Source organism: Saccopteryx bilineata, chromosome 5 (assembly GCF_036850765.1).
Source record: "Saccopteryx bilineata isolate mSacBil1 chromosome 5, mSacBil1_pri_phased_curated, whole genome shotgun sequence".
NCBI classification, from domain to species: Eukaryota; Metazoa; Chordata; class Mammalia; order Chiroptera; family Emballonuridae; genus Saccopteryx; species Saccopteryx bilineata.
In genome coordinates, this window is record NC_089494.1 from 125,545,472 (window position 1) to 125,571,190 (window position 25,719).

General features: G+C 37.5%; 1 protein-coding gene across 1 annotated transcript; it reads right to left on the bottom strand.

Annotated features, from left to right (window-relative positions):
* SEC61A2 (SEC61 translocon subunit alpha 2) lies at positions 1 to 25,719 on the bottom strand. Its single transcript, XM_066280940.1, has 12 exons — positions 25,590 to 25,719; positions 23,566 to 23,633; positions 22,424 to 22,489; positions 15,639 to 15,717; positions 14,229 to 14,360; positions 14,026 to 14,135; positions 9,611 to 9,764; positions 8,496 to 8,656; positions 7,986 to 8,183; positions 3,948 to 4,139; positions 2,568 to 2,644; positions 1 to 290 (listed from the first exon to the last, which is right to left on the bottom strand). The coding sequence occupies exons 1-12, from the start codon at positions 25,594 to 25,596 to the stop codon at positions 104 to 106; spliced, it is 1,431 nt and encodes a 476-aa protein (XP_066137037.1). The 5' UTR covers positions 25,597 to 25,719; the 3' UTR covers positions 1 to 103.

Below are 25,719 nucleotides of genomic sequence, written 5' to 3' on the forward strand. Positions count from 1 at the left end.
ACTTGAAAAAAAAATGAGGGGAGAAAAGAAGAGCCAGCATTATTTGACAAAAACAATGTGTCAAAATGTTTTCCTTTCACACAAAAAGTAAGTACTAGCATATTTAGAAAAACAAAGCACCCATCCCACCTACTTCAGCCTGTTCCTTAACAAATATTTCAAAATACTGATAAATAATAGTGACTGCGAGCAGAATTCCAGTGCCAGAGCCTATGGCCCCTAGGAAGTCGGCCAACACAGACAGGGCGCCAATGCACAAACCGCCGAATGCAGCTGCAGTGGGGATATACCTAGAAGACAAAACCAAGTCAGGCAGCAGAGGGAACTGGGAAGGGGTGACAGAAGCAGTAATATGTTTAAGTATAATTAACCTAATCCAACAGGGAAGTCTGCAGTACTGATGTGTTGTCTATAGCAGTTATATGTTGATGTAAATTGACTAAGGGAATGACTGACTTACTCCTGGAATTCGAGAAGACACTAAACAACCAAGAAAGGCAGGCAATACATGATTTTCATGGCAGAAGATTAGAATCCTCAACTGGATTTAAGTAGTAAAATGTTCAATATCATTTTAAAATAGATAACCTTTAGCTCTCTTTAGCTTCTAGATGGACAGTATATTTCAGAATGATTTCCATACATCAATGACGTGGCTCAAGGATAAAGTGTCATCGGGGCACACTGAGGTCATAGGTTCCACCCCAGTCAGGGAACGTACAAAAAGCAATCAATGAATGCACAACTAAATGGAGCAACTAACTGGAACACTGAGTTGATACTTCTCTCCTTTCTCCCTCTCTTTCATATCAATGGAAAAAATTTAAAAATAATAGAACTAAATATCATTTATATGACAAGATCTGGATAATCCTCTTCCAACAGTAACTTGATGTTAACTGCATGTTAGAATCACCTAAACTGTTCAAAATAATGGGATTGTTTTTAAAATACTCCAGAAAGAAAAAAGATTGAGGGAGACAGTAAATTAAACAAGAATGAAATAATAACTACTGAAGCTAGGTATAACCTGGGTACATGCAGATTCATTTTACTACACTCTCTGCCATCTATGTTCTCAATAAAGTTTAAATAAAAATACTAGCACTTTTTCAACAAATAATTATGAACATAATTATTTTGCATGGATATCCACATGCAAAAGAAGGAATCTGGACCCCTACCTCATACCAAACATAAAAATTAGCTCAAAGTGGGTCATAGACCAAAATATTAAGAGTTGAGACTTCTAAAAGAAAATAAATCTTTGTGACATTAGATTAGGCAGTGGTTTCTTAGATACAACATCAAAAGCACCACAAAGCATCTAAAGACAAAACATGTTGAATTTCATCAAAATAACAAACTTGTGCCTCAAAGGGCACCATCACAAAAGTGAAAAGACAACCTGAAGAATGAGACAAAATATTTGCAAATAACATACCTGATGAGACATCCAAAATATTTTTTAAACAATCTTATCACTCATTAACAAAAAAACAACTCAAAAATGAGCAAAAGATTTGAATGGACATCTCCAAAGAAATACACAAATGGCTAATAAATATATGAAAAGATTCTCAACATTTTACTCATCAAGGAAAAGTAAATCAAAACCACAATGAGGGATCATTTCATACCTACTAGGTGGCTACATACTAATCAAAAAGCAAAAACTATTGCTGGAGAGGATATGTGGCAATTGGAATATTCATACATGCACAGCCATTCTGGAAGAAAATTTGGTGGTTCCTCAACATGTTAAACACAGTTACTATATGACCCAACAATACTACTCCTAGACAAGTGAAAACATACATTCACACAAACCTGTAAGTTATGTTCCTAACAGCATTATTCGTAATGGCCAGAAAGTGGAAACAACCCAAAGTTCTATCAACTGATAAATGGATAAACAAAATGTGCTATTATATACAATGGAATATTATTCACAGATATGAAATCTGAAAACACTATGGTAAAAGAAGCTATCCACAAAAGAGTGTACATATTATATGATTCCATGTGTATGAAATATCCAGAATAGGCAAATCTATAGAGAGAAGGTAAAAAGTTGATGCCTGGGGCTGAGGGGATGGGAAAGTGGAGTAGGACTGGTAAGTAACTAATGGGTACAAAGTTTCACTGTGAGTGGTAAAAATGTTTTTAAAATTAAAGTGTCATGATAATACTCTGAATATACTATATAATTTAACAAACCCCATTAAACCATATACTTCAAATTAGTGAATTATATAGTATGTGAATTATACCAATAAAGCTGTTGCCAAAAAACTGATGCCTGGGACCTACTCCAGACCAAATAAATCACAATTCCTAGTTTTTAAAAGCTCCTAGGTGAAGGGGAACATAGTTCCAATTAAAATAATTTAGGTGTCATTCTGATATGAAAAACAATTAGTTTTGTGTTTAATGTTGGTCCTTTTGTGTAAAGTAGAAATGATTCAAGTATGAATTTAAACAAATAACATTTGGCAAGAAATAAAAGATTGAAAAACTAAGTATATCTCTGCCCCCCGAACAAGGATGAAATCTATTGACCTTACCTATTAAGCTCATGAACCATAGAGGTATCTCTGTGGCCTCTCATTACCATTTGCTGTTCTTTAAGCTGTTTAGCTACCTGCCAAGAAAAAAACAACTTTTAAAATCAAACTTGAATATCTCACTGTTCACTATCTACCAGTTTCTGGTTGATGATAAGATACAAGGGCCCTGGCTGTCTGTCTCAGTGGTAGAGTGTTGGCCTGGCATGTGGAAGTCCCAGGTTCAATTCCTGATCAGGGCACACAGGAGAAGCAACCATCTGCTTCTCCCCCTCCCCCCCATTCTTTCTTTCTCTCTCTCTCTCTCTCTCTCTCTCTCTCTCTCTTCCTCTCCTGCAGCCATGGCTTGATTGCTTTGAGTAAGTTGGCCCCAGGCACTCAGGATGGCTCCATGGCCTCACCTCAGGTGCTAAAATAGCTTGGTTGTGAAGCAATGGCCCCAAATGGGCAGAGCATCATCTGGTGGGAGTCCTACTGGGTGGATTCTGGTTGGGGCGTATGCAGGAGTCTCTCTACCTCCCCTCCTCTCACTAAATTAAAAAAAAAAAAAGAGAGAGAGAGATACAAGAACCCTAAAGTAGGCACTATCATATCATTGCTATTAAATCTGAGGAGGCTGATTCTGTGATACTGCACAACCATGTTATCCATACATGAAACCAGTATTTCTCAGTCTTTTATTACAGTCACCTCCCTAGAGAAAAATTAATACTAAGAAATAAGATTTTTGTCAGGTAGTGTTAAGCTTCAGTGGGTCACAAACCATTGTAAAAAATCTATCAATGTTGCACCTACCAGGAACCAATTTTAACCCCCATTAAGAATGTATGAATTAAAGTTTAAATCACAAAAGTGACTAAGAGTATATCAGCTACTGCCTGATCAGGCGGTAGCACAGTGGATAGAACATCAGACTAGGATGCAGAGGACCCAAGTCTGAAACCCCAAGGTCGCCAACGTAAGCATGGGCTTAGCTGGCTTGAGCACAGGCTCACCAACTTGAGCGTGAGCTTGCCCACTTGAGCGCGAGCTCGCTGGCTTGAGCACGGGGTTGCTGGTTTGAGTGTGGGATCATAGACGTGACCCTATGGTCACTGGTTTGAGCCCAAAGGTCACTGGCTTGAAGCCCAAGGTCACTGGCTTAAGCAAGGGGTCACTCGCTCTGCTGTAGCCTACCAGTCAAGGCACATAGGAGAAAGCAATCAATGAACAACAGGAGCTGCAATGAAGACTTGATGCTTCTCATCTCTCTCCCTCCTGCCTGTCTGTCCCCATCTGTCCTTCTCTCTGTCTCTGTCTCTATCACACACACACACAGAGTATGTCAGGTACCATTATAACACCTAAAATTTATAAATTATTTTTATTTTGAATACTTACATCTTTAGCTGAGGAACCAGATACCTCTATCCACGTCTTAGAAAAGAATGCACATGATCCCAGCATGAAGATGATATAAACAACCACATGGACAGGATCCTCAAATATGGCACCCATGGACTCAGGAGGAGAAAGATAGTAACACAGGCCTCCCACTGGGTAGGAGCGAGCAGGTCCACCCCCACTGACATCCTACAGAACAAGAATGAAAAGAACAGACGGCCAACCTAATTTGTGAAGCATAACATTTTTGTCACTTTTCAGACTCCTCAAAAATTATGACTATGGCCTGACCAGGCGGTGGCGCAGTGGATAGAGCATTGGACTGGGATGCAGAGGACCCAGGTTCGAGACCCCAAGGTCGCCAGATTGAGCGCAGGCTCATCTGGTTTGAGCAAAAAGCCCACCAGCTTGAACCTAAGGTTGCTGGCTCCAGCAAGGGGTTACTCGGTCTGCTGAAGGCCCGTGGTCAAGGCACATATGGGAGAGCAATCAATGAACAACTAAGGTGTTGCAACGCGCAATGAAAAACTAATGATTGATGCTTCTCATCTCTCCGTTTCTGTCTGTCTGTCCCTGCCTATCCCTCTCTCTCTCTCTGGAAAAAAAAAATTATGACAATGTTTTAAGCTAAAAGCACCTACAGGTAATGGCTCTAATTACTTAAGGATTTGCTTTGGAATCTAAAATCTTTACTCCTTCAAAATTACACAGTGAGTAGTTCTTACATAAAGATGTGGATATATTATTAACAGAAGAGTGATTTTAAAGAAACATCATAATCTCTGGCCAAATAGCTCAGTTGGTTAGAGCATAGTCCCGAAGAGCAAAGGCGCTGGTTCAATCCCCAAGAATGGAACCTACAGGAACAGCTCAACGTTCCTGTCTCTCTCTACCCGCTCTTCGCCACTCACTGAAATCAGTAAATAAAAATTTTAAACATACCGGAATAGGTGGTGGCTCAGTGGATAAAGCACTGGTCTAGGATTCTGAGAACCTAGGTTCTAAACCCTGAGGTCACCAGTTTGAACACGGGTCCATCGGCTTGAGCACGAGCTCACCAGTTTGAGCACAGGGTCGCTGGTTTGAGCATGGGATCATAGACATGACCCCATGGTTGCTGGCTTGAGCCCAAGGTTGTTAGCTTAAGCAAGGGGTCACTGGCTTGGCTGGAGCCTCTCAGTCAAGACACATATGAGAAAGCAATCAGTGAACAACTAAGGTGCCGCTACTATGAGTCGATGCTTCTTATCTTTCTCCCTTTCTGTCTGTCCCCACTCCCTCTCTCCCACTAAAGGAAAAAATAAAATTTAAAAAACATTATAACACATCTATAAGAATCTTCCTTCCTGCCCTGTAGAAACATGATTACCTTTATAGTCAATCTGTGATTACATTTAGAATATGAAATTTTCTGAATTATACAAGAGTATACAACACATTAAGACCCATATATATGATTCTTTCATTTCCATGTATTCTATTAAGGATGAAATCATGGCCCTGGTACAGTGAACAGAGCATTGTCCAAGAGCACTGAGGTTGCTGGTTTGAACTTGGGGTCACTGGCTCAATCCCAAGGGCGCTGGTTCAACCCCAAGGTCACCAATTCAAGCCCTGGTCAGGGCACGTGTAAGAAGCAATCAATGGGTGCACAACTAAGTGGAACAAAAAAATTAACTTTTCTCTCTCTCTCTTCCCACCCCCTTCCTCTCATCTCAAATCAATGGGAGGGGGGATGCAATCATGAAATATTAACAAAAGTCTAACAACTCACCGCCTAAATTTTATCTTGTCTGTATATTATAATAGCCTTTTAATAAATATATGAGGGTTTTTAGGTGTTTTTTTGTTTGTTTTTGAGAAAGGCAGGAAAAGAGAAAGGAACATCGAGCTGCACCTGTATGTATTCTGACTGGGGAATTGAACCGGCAACCTCTGTGCTCTGGGCCAATGCTTCAACCAATATATAGATATAAGATTTTTATCCACACAAATATTTAAGAATTTTTATAGTAACAGAAATGGAAACATGTATTTGCTCATATTAAATATAAGTTTTGGGCCACAGGATGTGGGAAAGCAATTTCTGGTTATAATGATTAAAATACCTGACTTCTGAATTTATCATATCCATGTGATTCCTTATCTGTGCCCCTAGAATTACTGTTTCCAAATCAAAAGTACTATTTGTAGAGGAATTCAATTTCCTAAAAATCTCATTAAAAAGAATCTTAGTAAAGGTTAAACATACTCTATACCAGTGTTTTTCAACCACTGACCAGTGCTGGTCTGCCAAAAATTTCATGCCAGTTAGTTAAAGAGTTAACTACTCTGATGTTGTATGAAGATTATAGACCCTCTATAATTATTTTGTATTACTTTGAAACTATTGCTGGACTATTAGCTCATGAGGGGAGAAAAAGATTCCTCCCCTTATCACGGGTAATCAAATTTATGGTAAAGGAATGGTAAAGGAATATTATAGATAAAGGGAACCTTATTTCCTCCAACTAACATTCAAAAATCACTGTATTATCCTGTTAAACTTTAAATTTCTTTAAAAATGACTTTCAGTAAAAGCAGAAATATGTCATTATAACTTATAATGAAAAAGATAGCATATTAAGGTAAATAAACAGAAGAAGTACCATATTTTAGTATAATGATTATCAAAAATAATATCCTTTAGTGGAATACAAATTCTAGAATTACATATACTACAAAAAGAATAAAGAGTCTTATTAGTCTTTTTTAATTCTATACTTTTTTTTTTTAATTTTTATTTATTTATTCATTTTAGAGAGGAGAGGGGGGGAGAGAGAGAGAGAGAGAGAGAGAGAGAGAGAGAGAGGAGAGACAGAGAGAGAGAAGGGGGGAGGAGCTGGAAGCATCAACTCCCATATGTGCCTTGACCAGGCAAGCCCAGGGTTTCGAACCGGCGACCTCAGCATTTCCAGGTCGACACTTTATCCACTGCGCCACCACAGGTCAGGCTAATTCTATACTTTTAAGGAAGAAAAAATACTCCTTGATCAGGTGATAGAGTTTAAACCAATCAAAATTCGCCTGACCAGGCAGTGGTGCAGTGGATAGAGCCGTCGGACTGGGATGCGGAGGACCCAGGTTCGAGACCCTGAGGTCGCCAGCTTGAGCTCGGGCTCATCTGGTTTGAGCAAAGCTCACCAGCTTGGACCCAAGGTCGCTGGCTTGAGCAAGGGGTCACTCGGTCTGCTGTAGGCCCGTGGTCAAGGCACATAAGAGAAAGCAATCAATGAACAACTAAGGTGCTGCAACGAAAAACTGATGATTGATGCTTCTCATCTCTCTCCGTTCCTGTCTGACTGTTCCTATTTATCCCTCTCTCTGACTCTCTATCTCTGTAAAAAAAAAAAAAAAAAAAAATTGCCTGACCTGTGGTGGCGCAGTGGATAAAGCGTCAACCTGGAAACGCTGAGGTTGCCGGTTCAAAACCCTGGGCTTGCCTGGTCAAGGCACATATGGTAGTTGATGCTTTCTGCTCCTCCCCCCTTCTCTTTCTCTTCTCTCTCTCTCCCCTCTCTATAATGAATAAATAAAATCTTTAAAAAAAAATTCAAAATTACAGTAACACTTTCATAACAATGTGGCTGGACTGCTTCAGAAGAGGCTGTGAGAAAGAGAACTTATAAAAGGAAGTCCGAATTAGCTGAATTCTATTTCTAGCAACTCTGTTCTCCAGCCCTGTTAATCACAAACTAGTTTATTGCCACTGAAGCCATGAAAAACAGGGAAACAAGGAAGAATAATTTCTGTATCACATATTATCAACAAATAGCTTGTGGAATAACATCACAGAACAGAGAATCATGAGAGCCAGTGATTTTAGCCTAAAAGATCACTTAAATGAGATGCAAAAGTGATTATAAGGTAAGTGACTCTGCAAATGTTATAGAAACTGCTTTTCAATTGCGGATCATCACTTTCAGTTAAAAATATAACCATGAAATGCAAATTATAATAAATGTAAACACTTAGAATAAATAACAAAATACTCACTGCCCACTGTCCTAGTAAATTAACTAAAAAGTTGCCACTGAATCGAACAGACAGCATCTGGGAAATAACATAGAGGTTTGACACTAAGGCCGACTGGAGAATAATGGGGATGTTTGAGGTGTAGAAGAGCTTGATGGGGTAGCTGCTGTACTGTCCTCGGTACCGGGCTGACTTGATGGGCAAGTCAACACGAAATCCCTAAAAAGTGAAAATTCAGAGTAAGAAGAACTGTACATATTACATAAAGAACACCATAACATTAGGGAATATGAAAAGATAATGCTAATAAAACTTAACCCTTCTACAAAGAGACATACAAAAAGAAATTCCTTTCTACTTCATTTTCATTATATTTTTTTATTTACACCTCAAAGTCTAAAGAAAGAATTTGCTTGACTGGATTTTGAAACACTGACTTATTAGATACTAGCATTTCAAATGGCATTCTTCTTTTCAAGAGCAAAATAAGAATCCACATCTCACTTACTGCAGCAGAGAAAGTATACTTACCTGGAAATATATAACAACGGCAAACACAAAAACAGTAGCAATGAGGTTCATGAGATTGGGTAAGTTCTGACGGTAGAAAGCCTCCCTTAAAGCTCGGACTTTGTCGGTCCTGGTGGCCAGTAAATGAAAGAGAGCTATGACCGCACCCTCAAATTCAGTACCTGATAAATCAAAAAAGAAATGAACTACTATAGACACATCATTCAAAGCTGTCTCGAATATCAAAACAACCTTCAAGCTCCAGTACACAGCAGAAAATATGAGTAAAAATGCATCAGTGTTTATGATACAGCACTATGTGAAGCTTTTAAAAATATTTAGATCATTGAGGCAAAATGTATTTTTTTACCATAAATCTGAAGTTTACTCAAAAGACTATTCTTGCTTGATGAAAACAGCCAAAGTAAAATAAACCAAAAAAAAAGAGTAGATAATGCTTTGCTTCTTCTTTACTTTTGGGAAGGGAAGAGAATATTGGAGGGAAGGGCAGGGGAGGCAGCAGCAAAGCAGAATAAAGAGGTCAGATTCAAAAGATACATGTTACTCTATCAAGCTTGCTTTTAAATTTATTTTACCAGGAACATTAATAAACCATTGTTGCTATTTTCTTAAGGCTAGGATCAGAATAGATGTTAACCATTACAAATCGAGGATGCATTCAAGAGAAGTTGAGATGCATCAAGGGAAAGACAGAATGAAATATTTCAAAATTTAGGTGCTATTATCAAGCCATGTAGAATAGCAGCAAAAGTATTAGTGCTCCCTGATGATACAAATAACAGGTTTTCACCTGAAAATCTTAATGCACTATATTTTGATCCCCCCAGGAATGGTCAAATTGATGAGTTCTGCAGCAATGGTTTAGGCAAAAAAAAAAAAATTTCAAATGTTTACAACCACTGAAATTTTAAATGAGCAGAGGCTAAAAGTTAGATATTCTTTTAGAAGTAGTATTTCATACTCCTCAAATCTCTGCTTATTAACTTCTGAACAGTCAACATCAGCTGTCGGCAGGAACAGCAAAGCCACTGTCTACGGCACATACTGCTCCGTCAAGTGTTACTTCTCAGCACCCATCCAGCCACCCTCGTGCAGTCACAGTCACTGCAATGTACCTCTGCCAGTGTTAATAGTAGTGGGACTAAAGGCCTTCCAGACAATGGTTTCACAGATGTTGGTGGCAATAAAGAGGGAAATACCAGACCCCAGGCCGTAACCCTTCTGTAGCAGCTCATCTAACAGCAGCACAATCAAACCAGCAACAAACAACTGTGGGGAAAGAAATGCAAGTAAGCAGAAGCAAGAAAAAATTCAAGAAAGGGGAAGACAAGCATCAGTGACTACTTTAGAAGTATGGACATGTCTAACATTCAAACCTAACAGTCACAATATCATCACTACTATGACCCTAGTATCGTTTAACCTACTGTAGTTTAGTCAAGAGCTAATTCAGAAAATCAGAGGATTGGAAATACTGCTCTACTACGTAGCAGACATTTCAACTTTTAAAATAGATGTTATCATCTCAACAGTTCCCCTTACAATAAGGAAAATGAGGCTTATTCTCTCAAATAAGGCTTATTGGAAAGGACATTATAAAACTAAAATGTTCAGTTGTAGAATTTATGACAGCAAGAAACTGAACACATCCCAAATATCGCCAAGTAATTGAAAGGCCAAATGAATTATGGTATAACAAGATGCAATTGCACACTGCCATGAGAGGAAGTGTGTGAACTGTTTATATAGTTTTATATATCTACAGAATAAGTTAAAAAGTAGGGCACAAATTAATATATACACAGATTATAACATTGTAAAAATGCATTCTATACAGATAGTGGCAAAGAAAGAAGGTAAATTTGAAGACAGTTAAGAGTTCATCAGGTTCTTAAACTCATAATTTTTTAAAAAACAAAAGCACACTAACTTTAAATTATGTGAAATTGAAAATTCTTACTTTTCGTCTTGGAGAACACATTTCTGTACAAGCATGCACCAATTAAAAATAAGCCCTAGCCTTGACAGTAACCTTGGTCACAGGACTCCTTGCCTGCACTTCAGTAACCTAATCAATCAAGGAAGAAAATACGCTTCTAACCCCCCAATCTCATGCCTTTCCCCTCTATAAAGACACTGTCTTACAGAAGTAAGGAAATGCCACAGGACAGAACAGACAGCAACAAACCACAGTGCACCATATTCAGTATGCTTACCTTCCACAGCGTTTTAATTTTTTTCCTTAAAGATCATTTCAATGGTTTTATAGAGCCTAACTTGTCTACTGACAGTCTTTTATTCAATAATTTGCTTTCAGTGGACTGGAAAAAGAATATAACTCTCAAAACTTCTAAGTGAGCTCATGAATCCTTTACTGTTTGAAAATCAAGTTTGACATTTTGAGAAGACAAAAGATAGGAGCTACTACTGAGATTTTATTTTAAACACAATTATGTAATAAATACTATAAAGCATACAGAAACCCAAGCCCATGCAGGGAATAAAAGCTGTCCACAAACTATCAACCAACCAAAAGGTATTATCATGGGCTTCTGACTAAATGACTGGTTAAACCACCTGGCCAGCAAACATGGGCAGCTCTGAATCAACTTCTCCATTCCACATGCTCAGACCAACGTCCATCAGGCTATAGCCCGATGTGTGTATAGCCTATGAAAATCACACTCATTTTCCAACTGGATAAAGGAATTAAAAAGAAAACTAAATGAGAAATGGTTCCTATAACTAAAGAAATAAGATAAGAAATGGTAAAATACACATGGCTCTAAGAAGAATTAGACACCAGGAAGTTACAGCATCTCATTAACTAGAAAGGTAGTAAGAACTGAATACTAGCTGCATGCTCTTGTAGAATGCACACTCTATATGAATCTCTAAGGCAGGACTGAAAATAAAACTGTACATTTCAATCTTACACATGCATGCTTGCAGACATACAACTTACTTTGACAAAACAACACTTACCTTTACAATGTGCCAAGCACACTGATAGTTTCAATTCTTTTTATTTTAATCAAGACCCACTAGTTAGATTTCTTAACTCACTAGTTGAAAGACACTGACCATGTGAATGAAATAAGAATAATTAAGGTGAGAAATACCTTAACAGTAACACACAAATGGTTTTTAAAACCTATATTTCTAGGTAAAAACACAGTGATCCAATCATACATCTTCGGTGTACCTTAAAAAAGATGCAAATGGGTCATTACCCATCTATGATTAAACATGACATATTTCTCTCTATATATATTAAAACTAGAATAACTTACTATGAACTGATGTAAACAAATTAATACATATTCTCTTAACTTGTTTTATTTCTGGAATATAACTATTCCTAGATTTGTAATACTGCAAAAACTAAAAATAATTTAAATAACTTAATTCCATTTTAAATCAATTTAAATCAATAACTGATACTTGACGTCAAGTCAATATTTTCAGTGCACAGATGTGTAGAATTGTGCCCCAAAACTTATTAACCAGTGTCACCCCAATAAATTCAATTAAAAATATAAAGAAAAAAAATTAATAAAGTAACCCAGAATTGCTCAGCTAGGGTTCCATAATAAATCAAGCCTTAATAAAATACTAGAAAAATTTTACTGGTGTATAAAACTCAAAGTTATTCTAAACTATAGGTTACATAAAAGCAAATGCTAAAAAATAGAATAAAACGTAAGGCAACAACTGGTCTATCACTATCCTTAACAATGCCAAAAGCATATGAAGAAACTTTAAGCACTGAAAGATATTAAATTCAGTTCTCAATCTTCTTTTCCCATCCATTCCAACTCTTCTTCCTCCAAGGGCTATATACATTGGCCAATCAAGTATTTTTAAATGGAAAAATATTCTTTATTAAATGTATTTTATACCAAATGAGAACCCACAGGGGCTCTGAAAACTACCAAAGACTCTGATTATCCATTAAAAATTCCTCCCATTATCAAAAAGACAAAATCTCTCCATCTCATTATAAAAGTCTTCGCTATTTTTAATGACACCAATAAATACATGAACACTCTAACTCTTCTTGTTCTGAATCATGCTCACTGAACAATCTTATTATGATCAGCTTCCTAAATAAGGTTTCTTATTAAAGAAAGAATTGTCAACCATGCCAGTCTGTGATGGTCAAATTTCTTAATACATATATTAATAAATTAGTACTTTTATTTTATTTACAACTTTTTTTTTTACCTTGATCCTTCTGACCATTAGAAAAAATGCCCAGTGTTTAATTTAAACAAACTTCTTTTCAAAATCCAATAAATTATTATATAATTTAAGTACAATCCATCTTGGGCAACTTCTCTAAATGATTTTTAAGAATTGTGCATTATAGAAATATCTACCAAACTTCACACACTTTAAGATACTTAGTAGAGGAGCAATAATGTTGGCCTTCAAAAATTCTGTCCATAGCATCCATTTTAAAAACTCACAGAATACATGTATGGCAAATTATATAGTATTTCACTGATGTGAAGATATTTCTAATGACATTATTTTGTGTACAATTAAGAAAAAATATAAACTGTCAATGTTGAATATGACACAGCTTATAAGAAATTTTATTTTCTACTTATAAAAAATGTTATTTTAGATTTAGATATTGATGTTAATCATCTAGCTTGCCCTTTCTGTGCGTTTGTGTACATATAATATCTTTTCATTTCAATAACAAGCACATAGCAGAGTTTTGGAAAACATTTTAAAAGTCAGTTCAAGTCAAAAATACATTATACCAACAATTGATGTGACATGAATAGCTATGATCAGGTTGACACATCTGCAAGAAGAGACAACTACCATGACTATCACTTGGCTGACAGCAGTTACCTGTAAGACACTATACACTATCAACTGTAAGAAAACATTATTTTCAGAGACATCAAAATGTGAAAAATGTGCATCTTGGAATTGATGAAATCTAGTTAATCCATAATTTACTATATTACACAGCTATGAGGCTATTACAGTAAGTTTCAAATTGTCACATCAACACAATTGATAGAAGTCACTTCAATAATCAAAATAAAATAATTAAATAATTTGATAGTAAGAAAATGAGACTGACTAGTGTTGGCACAGTGGACAGAGCCTTAACCTGGGATGCTGAGGTCCCAGGTTCAAAACCCTAAGGTCTCTGGCTTGAGTGTGGGCTCGCCAGCTTGAGAGCAGGCTCACTGGCTTAAGCATGGCATCACTAGCTTGAGCGTGGGATCAACAACATGATCTCATGATTGCTGGCTTGAGCCTAGAGGTCACTGGTTTGAAGCCCAATGTCACTGGCACGGCTAGAGCCCCCCACCGTGTCAAGGCACATATGAGAAGCAATCAATGAACTAGAATACCGTAACTACGAGTTGATGCTTCTCTATTTCTCTCCCTTCCTGTCTCTCTCTCTCTCAAAAAAAAATGAATGTATCAATTATCTAAAGAATTGTTAAAGAAAAGGGATCACACTATTTGTTATCTGTATATAAAAAATAGAATTTACCTGAATAATGATAAGGAGACAGATTCCAGCACCCATTTCAGCAGGATCCCCATACATGCCTGTCATGACATACACAATGGCTTGCCCAATGGTAATGATCATACCAAATACTGAAAAAATTGAGGGATAAGAAGTACATGTTACAACCACAGACACAAAAGACTGTAGAAAATCATCTTTACTACAAAATCCCCAATGCTCACATTTTTGGGCTCCATTAAATAAAGCTCTATCTTTAGGGGTATCTCCAACTTCAATGATTTTGGCTCCAGCTAACAACTGCATAATCAAACCAGATGTTACAATTGGGGAGATACCCAATTCCATTAAAGTTCCTGTGAAGAAAGGGGAAAGAAGTATATAATCTTTGCTATACATAATGCAGATTACTTCAGAAGTGTCCCAGTCCTTAATTACATCAATGAACATACATGATTAAATGTTAAGCAAATTTTCATCCCTTAAACATTAAACTAGTAAAAAAAAAATTCTATTAACATTACCTTGCAACAATGCATTAAATAAAAATTACTTATTAAAAAAGGATCTGTCAACCATGCCAGTCTGACATGGTCATATTTCTTAATATATACATTAACAATGTAAATATACTAAACATATAAATTTCTATAAATTCTATAAACTTAATAGGTTAAAGAAAGCTGCTGAAAGAAATCTTCAGATTTCCATCTAAATCATTATTTTTAAAGTTTACACTAAACATTTTAATGCAAAATAAAAAATTACATACCAAGTTAATAAAAAATCTTTAAAAAATTTGTGACTCTTACAATGCAATATCTAAAATTACATAGAAAATCATCTAAAACAGGAGTAGTCAACCTTTTTATATCTACCACCCACTTTTGTATCTCTGTTAGTAGTAAAATTTTCTAATCACCCACCGATTCCACAGTAATGGGGATTTATAAAGTAGGGAAGTAACTTTACTTCATAAAATTTATAAAGCAGAGTTACAGCAAGTCAAAGCATATAATAAGAATTACTTACCAAGTACTTTATGTTGGACTTTCGCAAAGTTTGGCAGAATAAATCTTTATAAAACAACTTATAGTTAAATCTTTTTATTTATACTTTGGTTGCTCTACTACCACCCACCATGAAAGCTGGAACGCCCACTAGTGGGCGGTAGGGACCAGGTTGACTACCACTGATCTAAAACAATGTTATACATTATTTAGTAATAAAAAAAAATGTTCTTGGCCTGACCAGGCGGTGGCGCATTGGATAGAGCATTGGACTGGGATGTGGAAGACCCAGGTTGGAGACCCCAAGGTCGCCAGCTTGAGCACGGGCTCATCTGGTTTGAGCAAAAGCTCACCAGCTTGAGCCCAAGGTCGCTGGCTCAAGCAAGGGGTTACTCGGTCTGAAGGCACATATGAGAAAGCAATTAATAAACAACTAAGGTCTCGCAACGAAAAACTGATGATTGATGCTTCTCATCTCTCTCAGTTCCTGTCTGTCTCTCCCTATCTATCCCTCTCTCTGTCTCTGTTAAAAAAAAAAATGTTCTTGACGTAATGTGTAGCAAAAAAATAAAAATAAAAAGGAAAATGTTAGTACAAGTACGGAGGCAAAAGAAAAGTACTTACCTCTGTTGGATGCAAGAATAACTCTCATCCAGTAGAAAGGATCTGCAGAATCTGATGACATGATTCCAAACAGTGGTATCTATCATGACATAAACATTTTATAAAAATGTATTACATAAATTAAGTTTAAACTTATTCTGTAATGCATTAATGTAATGTTTGCAATACTCATAAAAAAAAAACACAACTTGTCAAGTTCTTTAACAAACAAGCATACCTTAAAGGTAAAGTTTGTTTATGAAAATAAAAACAACAGAAATCCTTACTTAAAGCATTTCACTAATAAATACTCCTATCAGTATGAATATTTGTTGCAAAACAATGTGACTATATTTAACACTACTGAATGATAAACTTAAAAATGGTTAAGATGGGGTCCTGGCTGGATAGGTTAGTTGGTTAGAGTGTCATCCCAACACACCAAGGATGCAGGTTCAATCCCTGGTTGGGACACATACAAGAGTTAACCAATGAATGCATAATTGGGTGGAACAACAAATAATGTTTCTCTCTCTTCCTTCCTCTCTCTAAAACTTGATAAGCCAGGGTTACTAATGACAGCCAAAAAGACACACTCCAAATTAAGACCAAAGATGGTATACAGGGCTGAGCAAAAGTAGGTTTACAGTAGTGAGTACACAAAACACAGTTTACTCTTATATTATTATATTTATACTAGCTGTACCCGGCCACGCGTTGCTGTGGCACAGTCTGGTTAAATGGAAAAGAAAAGAGAAAGTGCACGTTTCTAATGTTTAATTTCACGACACTTGTGGGTATACAATATTTTTTGTTGTTCTGTTGTCTGTGTAGATAGAGATTGTCTGGTTTGCCGAGTCTAGAACACGCAACATATAATTGTCCATGTGAGAAGCAATCCATGTGTAGGTCTAAAGCGCACAATTCTGAAGATTGGCCCTGAGCTTTGTTGATGGTGATTGCAAACGCCAATCGAATTGGGAATTGCAATCTGTTAAATTGAAATGGCATATCCACTGGAATCATAGGAATGCGAAAAATGAGGATATCTTCACCTTTGAAAGGTCCTGTCAAGATTGTTGCTTCTACGACGTTGCTCATTAATTTTTTACAGTGTACAGACCCAAACACTTCATGTTTTACCATGAAATCCATCAGCGATTTCAGCTTCTGTCTGAAAACATGTGCTGTGATGTCATGCCTATCCACCAGCGATTAGCCAGGAAGTAAGAACTGTTGTATATCGTCCCAAACTGGATTGCATGTGAATGTAATGAATAGGTCTGGACGCCCCTAGTGACGAACCTACACAATTGCACCTTGAGCATACTCATGCATATGACATGGACTGCCTGTATATGAAGAAGGCAAAATCGTTAAGTCTTCTAATGTTAGTTGTACTACTGTCACTTACAACTGCATCTCACAAATAAACGTATTCTTCAGAGCGAAGTTTGGTCTGATTCAAACGGATGAATACCAAACAATCTTTCTATTTTTGCATACATATTTACGATGTACTGGTGAAACAATTGATAGCATTTCAAAATGTAATTGTCTTCATTCTCTCGAATCATTAATCAGTATGAGTAATAGTTCATTGCACTGCATTTCATATTTGCTTCTTCGCCACTGACTGGATTTATCATCTTAACATTGACATGATATCTATCGGCACCATCCCAAAAAATGATTGGATATTGCAGGGCATCATCGCAGCGATGAGTTTCTGCAACTTTTGTCAATTGATTGTTTCTCCGATGAAGAACAATATCTCTAGGTTGGAACTGATCACTGATTATAACAATTACCACTTCGTCTATAGCTGGAGCATTGAATCTTCACACATGTTCTCCAGCAGCCATTTTGTCAGCATGAATAACAAACTTGTGTGTATCAGATGGTGTCACATCAACTGCTGTTTTAAACAAATACACTAAATTGTTTTTTTCCGAGAAGCTCTTGCAGTTGGGAAACGACGGACCTTTTTATGCTGGTAGAAATTCCGCAGCGTGCATTCGATTCATCATTGCCATCACCGATGAAATACATTTGTAGGAATTTATATTGAGCATCTGGGAACAGAAGCAGGGAGCCAGCTTTAGGATAAATATGTCCTTTCACTTTGAAAGCTGGCATGAATTGAGCTGTTACGATTTCTGCGCCAAACGACATCATTTGGAAGCATGAGTTCTATTTCCTGATGTTAGATAGAAAATGTTTTGATCCAGCAAGCAAAGTTTTTAATGGCTCTGGTGGTTCTCCAAGTTGAGGCAGTTTAATTTTTTCCGGTGGCGCAACACATTCCTTTTGTTTCTCCATTAAATTTCAGAGCCTTGCAATAAGGACACACTTCAGTCATAGTGCTGATGAGAACATGCCGGCTCAAACTATAATCATCAGCTGGGTTGTACCAGAATGCAAGGTGATTGTAATCGCATGATTGCTGAGCACGGAGTCGTGTTTGACACTGATCTGTTTCTCGTTGACGTCTTTTAGCCACTCTTAAACTGTTGCGTTCATTCTGTTGAGAACGAAGCAGATCTGAAGCTGCAGAGAGCGATCGCCCTGCTCGCAACCGTGCACCAAGTCTGGCTGCATGTAAATGGATCGTAAATCGGAAACATTGAAATGGAATCATAAAATATTTAGTATAGTGTGTGTTGCTTTTACATCCAACAGATGGCGCTGTTTTTCAAAAAAAGCATGTTTTTACCTGTCACAGTGTGATAGCTATATCTATATAATAGTAGGTATATAAAAAAGAGCGCATATTCAAATGCAACGTTGTGTCAAAATTTCAAAGTAATCAGTAAAGAACTGTTGGAGATTTAAGATTTTGAACAAACGAACATTTACATTTTAATTTATACAGATATTATAATACTTTACATATAAACAGTAAACCTACTTTTGCCCCACCCTGTATACAGAGAAAAATTATGCAGCCACTAAAGACTATACTTATGAAAACTATAACAGAATGAAGAAGTGCTAATGTTGTAACATTAAGTATAAAACAGCTGTTCTCAATCTGGGACAATTTTGCTCCCCTTACCCCATTCCCAAGGAAGAAAGCCTTTCAACAACTGGCTACACATACAGAAAACCCTCATGCCGTACATAAAAATTAACTTAAAACAGATCATAGACCAAAACACAAGCTAAAACTGTAAAATACTTAAAAGAACACAGGAGAAAATTATATTAGAATAGGCAAAAAATTTCTTACATGGGAAACATAAACCATGAATAATCAAAGAAAAAGCTAACGTGAACATCAAAATAAAAACTTCTGCTCTTCAAAAGATAGTTAAGAAGATGAAAATACAAGCCATTGACTAGAAGAAAATACAATACGTATATCTGACAAAGAACTTCTACACTGAAAATATTAAAAATGAGTATAATTTAATTGGAAAATAACCCAATTCTTGCAAATGAGCAAAAGATTCGAAAAGACACTCTACAAAAGATAAACAAGTGCCTGACCCGGGGTGGCCTAGTGGCTAGAGCATGTTGACCTGGAATGCTAAGGTCACCGGTTTGAAATCCTGGGCTTGCCTAGTCAAGGCACATACAACAAGCAACCAATGAACAACTAAGTAAAGCAACTATGAGTTGATACTTCTCGCACCCCCCCATAAAATCAATATATAAAACCTTTAAAAAAAAGATAAACAAGTACCCAATAAGTACATGAGAAAGTTTCTAAATATCATTTACCAGGGAAATGCAAGCTGCAACTTTAGTATTATTTATAGGGCAATGCAAATGAAAACCACACCCATTGGAAAGGCTAATAGTAAAATGCTTAGCAATAGCAAGAGTAGGCAAGGATGCAGAGCAACAACTAAAACTCCTATACTTGGGTGGTGAGAACAGAAAATGGGGCAACAACTTAGAAAAGTTTGACAATTTCTTACAAATCCAGCATTTATCCATATATTTATCATACAATCCAGCAATTCTACTCCTAGATATTTGCCCAAGAGAAATGTAAACATGTCCACAAAAAGTCTTGTGCGTGAATGTTTACAAACAACTTTATTTGCTATGGCCAAAAGGTAAAAAAGACAAAACAAATGTCGAGCAAGTGTCTAGATGTACAAAGAGTGATATAGTTATACAGTAGAACACTACTAAGAAATAAAAAAGGATCAATCACTGCTATACCAACAACATAAGTGAATCTCAAAAAGCTGATGATGAAGTCAGGTACTAAGGTGCAATACTGTATACCATTTATATCAAACTCTAGGAAAGATGAATCAAATTACAGAAACAGAAAACACACCAATGGTTGCCTGAGACTGAAGGTGACATGACAGTATACTGAGACAGATTACAGGGAACTTCCTGGAGTGAAAAAAATGTTTCTATCCACTGAGGTAAGTATGGGAGGGTGTACGTTTGTCAAAACTTTTCATAAGCCAGTAAGAGGAAAACAAGTACCATATGAGTTCACTCATATGTGGAATCTAATGAACAAACAAAGCAAAACAGAAACAGACTCACAGACACCAGGCTGACAACTGGGGGAGAAGAGGGGTTGAATAAGGAAGGTGAAGGGATTGAGCAAAAAAGTACAAAAAAGGAGGAAAGCTCATAGACACAGACAAGTGTGGTGACTGTGTTGGGAGGGGGGAATGAAGAAAGGTATGGAGGGATAAATGATGATCCTGGGCTTGCAAACTTGATCCTGGGGTAGCCAGCTCACTCCCAAGATGACCGGTTTGATCACTGGTCAAGGCCCAACCCCAAGGGCAACAGCTTGACCTGCGAGGCTGCTGGTCAAGCCCCAGTCAGGGCACATAGGAAAAGCAATCAACGGCACTAAGCAACTAAGTGGGACATCAAGCTGATACTTTTCTTTTTCTTTCTCTCTCCCCTGCCCCACTTCCCCTCAAAAAAAAAAAAAAAGAAAGAAAAAGTTCTCTCTTGCCTGACCTGTGGTGGTACAGTGTGTGTTGATTGGAATGCTGAGGTCACTGATTTGAAACCCTGAGGTCACTGGATCTGAGCAAGGGCTCCTCCATGAGGGGTCACTGGCTTGAGTACAAAAATTATCCACACGATCCCTAAACTTGCTAGCTTGATCCCAAAGGTTGCTGGCATAAAAATCCCAAAGGCCTCTCTGGCTTGAGCAAGAGGTCACTAGCACACCCAATCAAGGCACGTATGTGAAGCTCAATGTACAACCAAATGAAAGCAACTAGGAGTTGATGCTTCTTTCTCTCTCTCTCCTCCCTCTCTCAGAAGCAATCAACACACAACTAAAGTGAAAGCAACTACAAGTTGATGCTTCCAACCCTCTCTCACCCTCTCTCTCTCCTTACCTCTCTCTCAAAAAAAAACCCAACAAAAATGTTCTCTCTCCTTAACCATCCAAATCAATTTTAAACTTAATAATGATTAAATTGCTTTACTTTTCAAAACATCATATTTGGTTTTTTCCCAAATTATGGACCTAATTGGTTTTACTGCCTGATTTTTTTCTTTTTAAAGTGAAAGAAGGGAAAACAGGGAGACAGACTCTCACATGCGTCCCAACCAGTATCCACCTGGCAACCCATGTCTGGGGCTGATGCTTGAATCAATTGAGCTACTTTTAACACCTGAGGCTGACATGCTCTGACCAACCAAGCTATCCTCAGTGCCCAGGGCCAACGCTGGAACCAATTGAGCCACTGGCTAAGGGAGAAAAAGAGTGAGAGAAGAGGGAGAGGTTGGGGGAGAAACAGATGGTTGCTTCTCTTCTGTGTCCTGACTGGGGATCAATCCTGGGATGTCCATACACCAGGCTCACACTCTATCCAACTGGCGATTTTTTGTATTACTTCTTAATACAATCAAATTTTTACAACTTTTTCTGTGTATTTCAATAGCTTTTCAAAATCCTCAAAAAGCTTTCACCTAAATAATCTAATTTAATCCTCACAACAACCCTGTGACGTGGACAGGTCACATTCTATGAACTTAATTTTTTAAAAAATATTTTTTAAGCATCATTGAATTTTATAAATTTATAAAAACAATGTATCCCTGGGGTTCCATAATCTGGCTTATTTAACACATGCTATCTACAACATGATAAAAGGCAAACAAAATGTAAAGAACATATACATCCAATATATAACTCAAACTTTTAACACTTTTAATATAAAAAAATCTGTCATAAAGACAAGAAAAAAATCTCAAAGGAACAAAGGATAAAGATCATTAACTGAAAACTAAGAGAAAATGTCAAGCCCACTACTAAACTAAAAAAACAAAAAGTAGAGTAGGACAAGATAACCATTTTTACTGTCAACTCATTAAAAAAGAATAACAACACTCAATATAATTCAACATTTTTTAAATAAAATAAGTTTCTCACCCTGGCCAGTTGGTTCAGTGGTAGAGCGTTGACCCAGCTTATAGATGTCCTGGTTTTGGTTCCTGGTCAAGGCACAGAGGAGAAGCAACCGTCTGCTTCTCTACCCCTCCCCCCTTTCTCTCTCTCATTTCCCTTCCTGCAGTCATGGCTTGATTGGTTCAAGCGCATCAGCCCCAGGCAGAGGATAGCTCCACAGAGCCTCTGCCTCAGATACTAAAAATAGCTCTGTTGCTAGCATGGCCCCAGATGGACAGAGCATTGGCCCTAGATGAGGGTTGCAGGGTGGATCCCAGTCGGGGTGCATGAGGGAATCTATCACCCCTCCTCTCACTTGGAAAATAATAAAAATAAAATAAGTTCCTCAATTCTAACCATTCAAAACCTTAGAACAAGAGGAAAGACATTTATTAACATTACGGTTACATACCTGACAACATACTAAGAAAATGAAGAGAGTTATAGCAGTCCACAGTACCTTCTCTCTAAACTGGATCTTTCAAGAAAGTATAAATAACAGTCAATCAAAACTAAGAAAAAACAAATATCCCTATTAAAGTAAAGCCAACATTCCCCATCATGGCATGCTATTTTTAACCCTTAAAATACTCTTACCCGTTAGCAGCTAAAGCAAACAACTGAACTTCTCGAACATAACTTTCTTTACTTTTCCAACAATAAAGTAATTTAAATATAGTTAGACCATCACACTATACCATGTTAACTAAAACTAAAAAGAATGCAAAGCAAGACATGATCGAATATCTGCACATTTCAGTTAACCTAGTACAGTGCAAAGCTAGGACTGCATGTAATATTATATGAACATATATTTTTAAACCTCAAAGCAATAAGAAAGGAATATACTTCTAAATAAGAGTAAGTTTAACAAAAGTTTTACTGATCTCTATGTCCCTATACCTGTTAGTTTCATGAGAAATCAAAATCAGAAGAGGAAGGAAACTGGCCAGTTTGGGATTAACAATATTTCTGGAATTTAAATATCTTATTTCCGAAAGTATACATTTGATGCAGTCACAATTATTTTCTGAATGCATTCCTATAATTTTTCTTTGCATTGAATTAATAAAAAATAGAAGGTATATACTTGTATAATTACAATTCATTTATGTAAAACAGCTGTACTGATCAAAACCAAACCAGCAGATAGGGCCATTCACAGTGCAGTGGATCACATCATTAGCACACTCCATACTTCAGGAATTATAAAGATCACTACAGATAGGGAAATACTGTATCTTATATAACACACAAGCCAAAACACACTTGATTTGGAAACATTAGAACTTAAAGAACAGTTACTGTATTTTTAAAACCACAAGACAAGCTATCTAGGTCTAAAGAGGTCTATACTAGTTTTATTCATTTCATTCCTTTTGCAGGGAAGAGGAGCAGGTAATACAGTATTTTTCCAATTATAAGTACAAAAGAGTTTGGGGAAAATAAATCAATCTTGCTGGTCTAGCAGAATAAGTCCTTTAGGTACCCTCTATATTACTAAAATACTATACTTAAGACTTCCAATTATTAGGTCTAAAATATTATACTTACTTTTCTTTCAGGTTTCTGAATTTCTGGTAGAACCGCACAGAAAGGTTTGATAACTTCTAAAAATTTGACTGTGGGAAAAAAAGAATATATGTCTCTATTACAAAGTTTTTTAAAAAAGAGAGCTTTTTACAGAATCAAATGCAAATGTTCCCTAACTTTTAATGGTAATTCATCCCATTCCCCACTCCCAAAATTATTCCTAATGCTCTCCGTTTTAAATACAGAAGAGAAATAATCCAAGACAAAAAAATCCAAAAGGTTTTTAAGGGTTCAACCAGTAAAAGATCAGTAATACAAGTATCCTTTTGTCATGATTTTGGTTCCTTATGCTTGTACCGAACTCTTTGATACATCAAGGAATAATTCAGTGAGTACCACTGCATAAAAAAAAGCAAATGCAGCCTACTTATGGTACCCACAACACAATGCATTCAAGAAGAAAATAGCTATCATTGGAGGAATTGAAGAGGAATACAACAGAAAATGGGTTGAAACTGCAGAAATGACTTAAACTGAAAGCTGCTGCAATGAGTAAATGAACGAAATCATGGAACTGCCTTTCTAGATAACTTTTACTTCACTTCATTAACTCGCTATTCATTGCTTGGTTGCTTTCCCAAAAAATGATTTTAAAGTACTTGCTTATGTACAATAAACAGCCCACAGAATGACAATTACATTTCATCAGACAGTATTGTTTTCCCAGCCTGCTCTTATAATATATAAAAGATAAACCAAGGAACTTTGAGGAGAGACACCATATTCTGGCATAACTAAAATGAAGCCTTGCCAAAGAACTGAAGAATGGAGATAATAATCTCTCAAACTTTACTTTCAGTCAGGTCTGCAGTGTGCAGAAGGAGAGGCTACAAGCAGCTATTAGTTATGATCGTCTTCCCCTACACACACTGGATTCTGTACTGGTATCATGAAATTGTTTTAAAACTGACACACTTCAGCAGTTGGTAAAAAGTCTACCTTTTTTATATAACCTCTCAAAATGATGGCACTCACTAGTTTGATAGAATTCTGAAATTCTCATAAGCAGATGTTTATAACCCAAGTACCATTTTGGACTATTTGGAAAGCAAATCTGAATCATGAAAGTGTTTATCTCTAAAGCAAAACAAATAACAATCACAATACGAAACTTCCTAAAATCTCTTTATCGCTTTCCAGTCACAACTCAATCCAACCTACCCTCCCACATTTCTTGGCATTTCATGATCACCTCTGTTGGAGTCTTCATGCACAAGCAATGCTTTTCATTATACTATAAATTAAAGGCCACGATCTCCTCTACTTCCTTTCTAGCTTCCCCTCAAATGGGTGCACAGCTTGAGTGTGCAATTACCCATTCACCCTACCAACATCTGAAGAGCTATGTAATAATATATGTGGTGCTGAGTGTTTAGGATGGAGCCCTCAAAAGATCCCCATAATACATGGCCTTGTCCTTAAGGCTTAAACAACCTTACATACATACAGTGAGTTTTCAGTAAACACCACAAAACGAAATAAAAATATTTAAGAAAAACGCTACCTAACGCACTCCTTTCCTCCCCTAAAATACAAGCGATGCATCACTCTTCTAAAATTATACAACTCTTAAGAAGCTTTATTCATCACAACTAACATGCCAAGGAAGGGTGACTTGGGAATGAAAATAACAGCTTTCTAAGCTCATGAAAATTTCTAAGTGGTCCAGGTTTTTCGCCCGGTTCTCTAAGTCCCCACCCCCCAAACCAGTGGCCTGCCCGCGCCGTCCTCTGCGCTTCGCCATCTATGGAGCGCAAATACCGGGGCTGCGGGTCCCGGTCGCCGCAGCCGGCTGGGCAAGGCCTCGCAAGGTTGGAGGAGCGGCGGCGGAGGCCTGTGGCCCACACCCTAAGCTGCGGCCCGCGGGCAGGACAACCCCGAGCGGGCGCCAGCCCCACTGCCCGCAAGGCGGCAGGCCCGCGCCCCCGGCGAGAGCCCCACTCCAAACGCCAACCGGCGAGCCCGGCTGCGCCGCCACTACTCACTGCCCATGGCGGCGGCTGGGGCGGCCCACCAGGACACGGCGACCTCGGCGTTGCCTTCGCTCCGAGCTCACAGTCCAGGTCTCGGCGACCACTCCCGACGCGAACTGGCCGGCTGCAGCGCGCAGGCTCC